This window comes from Temnothorax curvispinosus, unplaced genomic scaffold, assembly GCF_003070985.1.
Source record: "Temnothorax curvispinosus isolate PA1 unplaced genomic scaffold, ASM307098v1 QBEX01014370.1, whole genome shotgun sequence".
Classification (NCBI taxonomy): Eukaryota; Metazoa; Arthropoda; class Insecta; order Hymenoptera; family Formicidae; genus Temnothorax; species Temnothorax curvispinosus.
The window spans coordinates 1-8,058 of record NW_020224150.1 but is presented as its reverse complement, the minus strand read 5'-3'; the positions used below and the strand labels follow the sequence as shown (position 1 = coordinate 8,058).

The 8,058-nt window shown below is 38.9% G+C and overlaps 3 protein-coding genes across 4 annotated transcripts; 1 reads left to right on the top strand and 2 right to left on the bottom strand.

Annotated features, from left to right (window-relative positions):
• Positions 1-54: 54 nt before the first annotated feature.
• On the top strand, positions 55-2,410 carry LOC112464633 (methyltransferase-like protein 4). Its single transcript, XM_025031759.1, has 7 exons — positions 55-228; positions 436-807; positions 922-1,286; positions 1,456-1,630; positions 1,696-1,867; positions 1,940-2,146; positions 2,263-2,410. Exons 2-6 carry the CDS (start codon positions 547-549, stop codon positions 2,140-2,142), a joined length of 1,176 nt encoding a protein of 391 aa, XP_024887527.1. The 5' UTR covers positions 55-228; positions 436-546; the 3' UTR covers positions 2,143-2,146; positions 2,263-2,410.
• On the bottom strand, positions 2,178-5,858 carry LOC112464632 (UDP-glucose 4-epimerase-like). Of its 2 annotated transcripts, XM_025031758.1 has the most exons (7): positions 5,329-5,858; positions 3,740-3,987; positions 3,481-3,594; positions 3,227-3,403; positions 2,780-2,960; positions 2,417-2,698; positions 2,178-2,339 (listed from the first exon to the last, which is right to left on the bottom strand). In XM_025031758.1, exons 2-7 carry the CDS (start codon positions 3,980-3,982, stop codon positions 2,245-2,247), a joined length of 1,092 nt encoding a protein of 363 aa, XP_024887526.1. In that variant the 5' UTR covers positions 3,983-3,987; positions 5,329-5,858; the 3' UTR covers positions 2,178-2,244. The 2 variants fall into 2 exon arrangements, with proteins under 2 accessions (XP_024887526.1, XP_024887525.1); XM_025031757.1 differs by lacking the exon at positions 5,329-5,858 and having other exon boundaries at positions 3,740-4,191.
• A 97-nt stretch (positions 5,859-5,955) lies between these two features.
• LOC112464631 (factor VIII intron 22 protein-like) lies at positions 5,956-8,052 on the bottom strand. The gene is made up of 7 exons (XM_025031756.1): positions 7,720-8,052; positions 7,589-7,635; positions 7,105-7,307; positions 6,830-7,031; positions 6,614-6,716; positions 6,245-6,363; positions 5,956-6,148 (listed from the first exon to the last, which is right to left on the bottom strand). The coding sequence occupies exons 1-7, from the start codon at positions 7,797-7,799 to the stop codon at positions 5,979-5,981; spliced, it is 924 nt and encodes a 307-aa protein (XP_024887524.1). The 5' UTR covers positions 7,800-8,052; the 3' UTR covers positions 5,956-5,978.
• Positions 8,053-8,058: the final 6 nt, after the last annotated feature.

The window sequence follows — 8,058 nt, the reverse complement described above, 5'->3', positions numbered from 1 at the left end:
GTCAGGGTAATCTTCACTCTGAAGTTTGCCGTTCAAACTTCAATTTAGTTAATCGGAGTTGGGGTCATCTTCACGCCCTGAAGTTTGTCATTTGAGTTCGCGCAGGCGCGAAATGTGCTGAGGTCGCTGAGGGGGTGTGATTGTGTTGTGTGATAAGTGTGATAAGGAGCACGAGCGTCGAGCGATGCCGGCAAATGGCGGTTGTTATCAGTTGTTATAGCGACCACAGTAATGTCGAAGAATTGGATTTGCATGCAAATTGCACATTACAGGCTTTTCGAATCAACCTAACAGGTCTGGCACGTGCAATTTATATGAAAATAAAAAGTGAAATATGTATATATTCATGTTCGCAGCATTAAACATGTATATATGTATATATTCATAATCACGTAGCTTATTTTCTAATTGGATTGATGATTGTGCATCAGACAGATTGATATAATAGTAAATTGAATGTAGAACATATCATAAGGATCTGTGACAAGTATTGACAGTATCGTATATGTGTATATGTGTGTGTCACATTGATCTCCAAAGCCAAATATGAGTATTCTTCATGTCAGCGAGGAAGGCTGGATCATATCTCACTTGCAGTATCTCAATGAGATATACAAGAAAGTTCAAAACGAAAATGAATTTTGCGCTTTAGGCTTTAACAAAATGATATTCGAGATCAATTCTCAATACTTGAGGCAAAATCAGATAGCTCAGACTGTCCAGGAGTCCCAGGACAGTACCACGATGCTTAACAATAGAAAAAAGAGGAAGCGTTCGCAGCGATTGCCGCAGAAAGACTTGGAGGAAGTAAGTAGATTCAGAAACATATAACATTCATGCCTTAGGTTATTTTAAAATATCAGCCAAAACAAGAATTTATATTTTGTTTCATGTAGTATCTCAAAATTATTCTCACGACAGGTTGATCGCGTTAAACAAGCATTCGGCGCAATGATGTCTGCTGCGAGAGACAAAGATCTCTTTTGCCGGAATAACTCCTTCGATAACAATGAGGTAGCACGTTTGGCATCCATGAAATTCTATCAAGATACTTATTCCGTCAAAGATGAGAACCTGTATGGATCCAACGATACTAATGATGCTATAATATCCAAGGCTCACGATAAGAAATATGTGTTTCCAAGAAAATGCACATTTTATTGCTACGACGTAAGAGATATGGAAAAGAAGATAGAACTGGGCAACCAGTATGACTTCATACTGCTGGATCCACCTTGGTGGAACAAGTCAATCAGAAGGAAGAAAATGAAGTGCGCAGAGGCCAGGTAATTTCACTGCGATTTGCTATAAATTAACAAATAGACAATATTTTAATAGAGAAAAGAGTTTAGAGAGAATACAATTGATCTATAAATTCAACTTATTCTTAACTATTTTAAATATGTCATTAATTGCGTGAGATATTTGAAGAAATGATTGTATATTCTTTTATAGTTACAAAATGATGTACAATGAGGAATTAGTCAAGATACCAATAAGAAAACTGTTACATTCAAATGGTATTGTAGCCGTATGGTGTACCAATTCGTCCAATCATTTGAATAGTATCTTCAACGAAATATTTCCATCTTGGGGTATTACTTATAGAGCTAAGTGGTATTGGCTCAAGGTAGGCAATGTCTCAATAATGTTGGGAATGCAATGCAATAAGTTAGATAACAACTGCCACTCTAGGTGACACAAGCAGGTGATACAATATGTAATTTTAACTCAGCGCCTGGCAAGCAACCTTATGAATTACTGATACTAGGATCTGCATTGGAAAACGACAAAGTGAATATCCCTGATGGCAGACTGATGATCAGCATACCTAGTGCGGTACATTCTCACAAACCACCTCTCACAGGTACGAGTAAAAAACGAAAAATATATTCTGTAAAATATACAATTACAATAAAATATTTGTTCACGTCTTTAGAAATCATAAAGGAATATCTCCCGGACGACCCAAAGTGTCTAGAAATTTTTGCAAGGTACTTGTTGCCTGGATGGACGAGTTGGGGTCTAGAAATCTTAAAGTTTCAACATTTATCGCTCTATGAAATTCTGGATGAATGTAAGAAAGATGAAAGTGACGCCGACGACATAAAAAGCGAGAATGAGAGTAAAGAGCAACCGTAAAAATGTAAGAGTTAGATCTGTGATTCATAAATATGTAAATTATAAGAACGCGTATCGATTCTTTATTATAAATTATTTGCATAATTTCCTCGATACAATTTTTTACGATGTATTGTTCAGGTGTTCAGTAGTTCCGTTCTTTATTGAAGTTCGGTATCCGTATGGATTCATCGTTTGCCACCTCCAGAAGTCCTGACCTGTATTCGACGTCTCACCGTTAGACACGATTGTTTGAGATTGTTCAGATCCCGCGTTTAAGGGTTACGTTACTTACACATTTGCTCCACAGTGTACTTCGCTGTCCAGCCCAATTCTTTTTTCGCCAAATCCGTGTTAGCGTACATGGACACAATGTCGCCCTCTCTTCTCTCTTTTATAACGTACGGCACGGTAGTACCAGAGGCTTTCTCGAATGTTTTTATTAATTGCAACACGGTCACGCCATTGCCGGTGCCCAAGTTATAAATCTTTAGCCTGAGGTGTTGTTTGTGCAGAGCATTTAATGCTGCCACGTGACCGGCAGCCAGATCCATAACGTGAATATAATCGCGGACGCCTGGAAAGGTATAAAGCGTGAGTATAGAAGCAGTAATGAAAATATGTAAAGCGTTTATTATTTGATATTCTCATCTGTTACCTGTGCCGTCATCCGTAGGATAATCACCACCGAATATGATCAACTCCGGCTTGTGCCTCAAAGCGACCTGAGCGATATACGGCATCAGGTTTGTGAATGGTTTTGTCGGATCCTCCCCGATCAATCCCGATCGATGAGCACCAACCGGATTAAAGTATCTTAGAGATACGATGTTCCAACTCTGTTAAAACAAAAGAAATCTTCAATAAAAACTAGAAGAAATAGTACAAACTAGAATGCAAGTGATATACGATTTCTTTCCGAAGGAGAAAACGAAAAATAAAAAATTTGGCCTTTTATTCTTAATCTGGAGTGTATATTTGTACTATGGAGTAATATTTGTACGAGTGTACAAACACCATATTATTTTACGCAAGTAAAATTTTAATCGTTATTCGTACGAAGCTAGAGTTTTGCGTAAATTCGAAATTTTCTATATACACGAACCTTTTCAGCTCTGGATATATCCTTGAGCATCTCCTCGATAAAGTACTTCGTACGGCCATACACATTGGTGATATTGCCGGTTTCGTGTTCCTCCGTGATAGGCAGTTCTGTAGGCTCGCCGTAAACCGTGCAAGAGCTACTGAATACAAGCTGAAAGCAGCCAGCCGCTTTCATCACCTGCAAATAAGAGGACACATCGGAATTGTAGAAATGATGACCGGGGAAGCGTATACGCTTTGTAAATATAATCTTACCTCAAGCAGATTAATAGCTCCTATTATGTTGTTTCGATAGTAATGCAGCGGAACCTGCATCGATTCGCCAACGGCTTTAATAGCCGCGAAATGTATCACGCAATCTATTTTGTGCTGAAAGTGACAAATTACTCTTTTCACGAGTCCGGAAAAAACTGCTTTGTAACTCTTTCAATATTACACGCCGTATAATATATATATAATGAAATGATAATGATAAATGGAATGTATAATCTGAAATCATTAGCGAACGTAATACCTGGTTAAATACGGTCTCGAGCTTCTCTCTGTCGAGCAGATCGCAGTTGTAAAACGTGACTTTTTTCCCCGTTATTTGCTCGACCCTTTTGAGCGCCGCGGACTCGCCGTCGGTTTCTGTCACGCTGTTTGCAAAGTTATCTATAGCCACCACGTCGTAACCGCACTCCAGGAGCTCGACGATGCAGTGGCTGCCGATGTAACCGGCGCCTCCGGTTACGAAAATGGTCCTCCAGTCTCCCATCTCGACTGGACGAGAGAATTCAATTTTTTTATTTACGGATCGTTTGTCGAGATTCTTCCTCGTACGTCGTACGAAAAAAACGGATATACGTTCAATTGAATTGAAACAATTATTGTAGAATATCATAAAGAATTTGTTTTAAAAATCTGTTCTATAATATAAATTGACAACGCATCTTTTTTCCAAGAACCAAAATTTGTTTATGAAATTTCCTTATAATAGAAAAATCTCTTCATTATAGAAACGATAATACAACTGATAATCATATCGCAGTATCTGTTTATTATTAGTACGAATTCTATTTATTAGTATTTTTAATATATCAATCTCCTCAACGAGGAACGAATCTCTGGAGTAAATAAACTCTCGATTCAAGTTCTAGATGCACACGGGTCAGAATTTTATCGACGCGGGGACGCACACTCGCAAACCGAAGAGTGCAGGTGCCTAGGGCATTCACCTTCGTTCAAGTGAGCAAAGAGAGTTCAAGGTCGCCGAAACACGTGGTAAATTAACGTAGCGGGGACGCGAAGTGTTAGCACCTCGAAGTTAAAAAGGAAGAACGCATTATACGCGGCGAGTATATGGAAAAAGAAAAACAAATTATATATACATAACAATTTATATAAATTAATCTGAAATTAAGATTTAATTTAAAAATTGAGAATTTAAATATTTAAACTTTAAATATCTCGAAAATTATATGATTCTAGAATTCAAACAATATAATAATCGCGAGTATATAAAATCATATTTTCGAGCATAATCGTAATGTGTCTGTGTGTTCAGGAATTTTTCCAATTCATTAAATTTACGACCTAACTCGCGTGAAGTCATACTTAACGGTATTCGAAATTACACGGTCACCAGACGCTTATTTGATCTTTAGCAGTGTATATTCAAGTGCATTAAAAAAAAATTCTAGATTTGTATCTGTGTAAAAAACCATTTTCTTTATATATTGTAATATCCACTATTTAAAGAAATTTAACTGAAGTTTGTCAACGGAAATCTATCGTAAATAAACCAAGACTACCTTAATCTACGCATGTACTGATTAATCACCGTTTCATTTGGAATGTGTTCTTGCAACGGCAACGACTCGAATACGAGAGTCTCTACGAACCTTGACCTTTAGAGAAATCAATCGGCATCCTTGGAACCGATTTTTCTCATTAGATCACGAGAGATTGTTCGCGCTCGAAGAGGCTTCCTGTCATTCTAGTCTGTATAATGAAGCTGACGCATTGCTCCAGCGGATTTTTAATTGCGATATACGCAATTCGCTTTTGTTGCAAGATTAGAAGACTTAAGAATATCGTGTAACGGAACGAAGAGATCGTTACCTCGGTCCAGGATTAAGTAAGAATTCAGTGAGGAACGCGAACGACTTTGATCCGAAGGATTCTGAGGCACTTTCGCACGATAACTGACACCGACTGCGACTCTGCCTTGAATAGTAGCCGTAGAGAAGCGAAGGACTTCAGTATATCGTGGGACGCGCGAGACATCCCCTCCTCCGCGATGCTATACCGGCACGCACACTATGCCCTTCCTGCCAGCCTTGTCTTGCTCCACTCCAGCCGTCCGTTCTACGATTCTCGTCTAAAGAGTTCCTCCTCCTCCTTTCACATCGAGAAGCGTGACGAGTTTGCCATCGTCTCACGTGAATTCGCCGCTTGCAACACGACCGTTACTGGATTAGTAAAAGCAGGGAGCTCATCCTCGGCGCCTCGATTGAGCAACAGCTCAGCCTTTGGCCGCAGGAACCTGTTTCGAGGCGACTAATAACGTAATCGCGCGAAACGAAAAAAAAACACCACCATGCCGAGGGGCATCCCTCACTCGTCCGTCGAGGAATGTGCCCCGATTTTCGATTTCGATGGACCGATTTCACGGCGCGACGTGAAATCGCGAGGAGTGTCCTACGGCGGGGGAAACAATCGGGAGAAAAATATCATACGCCTAGCTCATTACACACGGCATTATTGTATATTTACTGCGTCGATACTACTTGTATCAATTTATGCAACAGTTCCTTCTGCTCTGTATCAAAGTACGGATATAGTTCGTTTTCGAGCTCCAACACCGCTTGATGATCGTGAGATTGACACGCTAATACTAGGGATTGCAGTAATAATAATTCGTCCTCGCTCATATTGAGACCTGCAAGAAAGAGAGGCACTCGTTTCAATAACTTGGAATATATTTGTTACGGAAGAACCAGAATTATCTCTGTACAATTGAAAACTTGATTTATACCGTTGTTCACATTTTCTTCCGCCCACGCGTACTTTTCGAGGACTTGGGCGAGAGATGGGGTCAATCTCTGGGGTGATGGCTGAAGAATGAGCAGTAGAAGTACTCGCGTCACTTCGCACCTAATTATAAATTTCATGATATATATATTTTTATTATATTAAATGTATTGTTGTAGAGAAAGGTATTATGTATTAACTGCAATTTAATATAGCAATGAATTTTACAAATGATTATAATCACGGAGCCAATCACAGAACGAAGCGAATTTTTTATTTACAAGCTAACAACCGATTGTTTTCGCTATTAATTTTTCGGAGTATTAATTTGTCTCGTACAGCTAATTATTATATCTTTGTGATAAGGTAATACCTATGTAAGATAGCATTATAGTTTCCTCTAGCACCAGCCACAACACAAGCTTCTACAAATTCTACAAATTCATTGAGTATTTGTAACGCAGCGACGTAATCTCCTGTAAGGATAAAATTATCTGAAACACTGCATATTCCAAATTGATTGAAAAGGATAATTGTAAAAATATAAATTAATCATGAGTACACAGATGAGAACGGATCAAGTACTGACCCTGTCTTATATGGAAAGACACTAAGGTATTGATAGCTTTTGACGTAGGAAAGATATCGATTGCTTTGCGCAACTGTTGAATACCGGCGGGACCTGGTCCTAGCGCTAACGCCAACTCTACTGATAAACCAGCAGAAATTGTGTTGAATCCTGGTTGATTGCTGCATCTAGCCATAGAATGGCCAAAGCAACTCACAGCCGCCTGCAACGGGAGCTATATTTAGTCCTTTCCTTTTACTTCCTTTTTATTACAAATTCATATTGCACCCAGAGACCTGTATGTTCTCTTGGCCTATAGAGGGACATCCTATGTCGTTATCTTTTTTCTCAGCTATAAGGAATTGCCTTCCAGCCTTCACCAGAAGATTTATTTCCGAGGAGGCATTTTCCAATGTGCCCTGGCATCTAGCGGCTGCCAACCAGCACAAACCTGCATATTGCCACAATTCTTTCTGTTCGCATTCGGTAGCTAAGGCACCTAAAAAAGAAATCGGATATCTTTATTTATTTATTCTTTGTTTTCCAAGTATAATTAAGAGTTAAATTATTACATAGGACTAACTATGTAAGCTGTGATTTAATTCTATGAAAAAGGTGGAGAAAAAAATAGATAAAATTGTAAAACAATCATATGCTCCAGTATTAAAATAATAGTAGTAGTAGTAATCAAGAAACATACAAAAAATGAAATTAGTCAGTCGACCTTCCGAGAGGCTTGTATTAATCTTTTATCTAATTGATATTAAATTGAACACTCACTAAATTGATCGCATGCCTCCGCGACATTTGGCTTCCTCAGAAATCGCCTAAGGGATCAGAAGGGGATCAAAGCAATGAGGAAGAGAATCGTCGTTGAGTCAAAATTGAACGCTTTAACTTAAAAGATTTACTTTTTCAGTTTGTTCGAGATATTGTGAAACCTCGTTAGAAAGTCCGTGGCCTCCCCGAGTCCCTGATTGACGTGGGCCATCCTTTTTTTCAAACTAAAAATTGTGAAAAAAATTACGTGTGATGCCTGTCACGTTTGACAGTTTCGCCTCCGTAGCGACTCGAGCACGCCTGTCACGCCATAACGCCCGTCGGAAAATTATTTATTATTCCGTTCACATTTTCCGTAAATACGTCACGATAAAAAAAACGTACGACGTAAAGTAAACAAACCCGAATCCTCGTGTCGAGGATTGCAGAACGCTGCATTACCGACGGTACTCCAATTAAGTACCCATTTA

Excerpts from the sequence above, each read along its gene's own strand:
- LOC112464633 (XM_025031759.1), top strand. The coding sequence starts at position 547 with ATGAGTATTCTTCATGTCAGCGAGGAAGGCTGGATCATATCTCACTTG. Across the intron at positions 808-921 it reads CGCAGAAAGACTTGGAGGAA|GTTGATCGCGTTAAACAAGC; the intron begins GTAAGTAGATTC and ends TTCTCACGACAG. Across the intron at positions 1,868-1,939 it reads TCACAAACCACCTCTCACAG|AAATCATAAAGGAATATCTC; the intron begins GTACGAGTAAAA and ends TCACGTCTTTAG.
- LOC112464632 (XM_025031757.1), bottom strand. The coding sequence starts at position 4,108 with ATGATATTCTACAATAATTGTTTCAATTCAATTGAACGTATATCCGTT. Across the intron at positions 3,595-3,739 it reads TCGAGACCGTATTTAACCAG|CACAAAATAGATTGCGTGAT; the intron begins GTATTACGTTCG and ends TGTCACTTTCAG. Across the intron at positions 3,404-3,480 it reads GAGCTATTAATCTGCTTGAG|GTGATGAAAGCGGCTGGCTG; the intron begins GTAAGATTATAT and ends TCTTATTTGCAG.
- LOC112464631 (XM_025031756.1), bottom strand. The coding sequence starts at position 7,799 with ATGGCCCACGTCAATCAGGGACTCGGGGAGGCCACGGACTTTCTAACG. Across the intron at positions 7,032-7,104 it reads TAGGCCAAGAGAACATACAG|GCGGCTGTGAGTTGCTTTGG; the intron begins GTCTCTGGGTGC and ends CTCCCGTTGCAG. Across the intron at positions 6,717-6,829 it reads GTCTTTCCATATAAGACAGG|GAGATTACGTCGCTGCGTTA; the intron begins GTCAGTACTTGA and ends TTATCCTTACAG.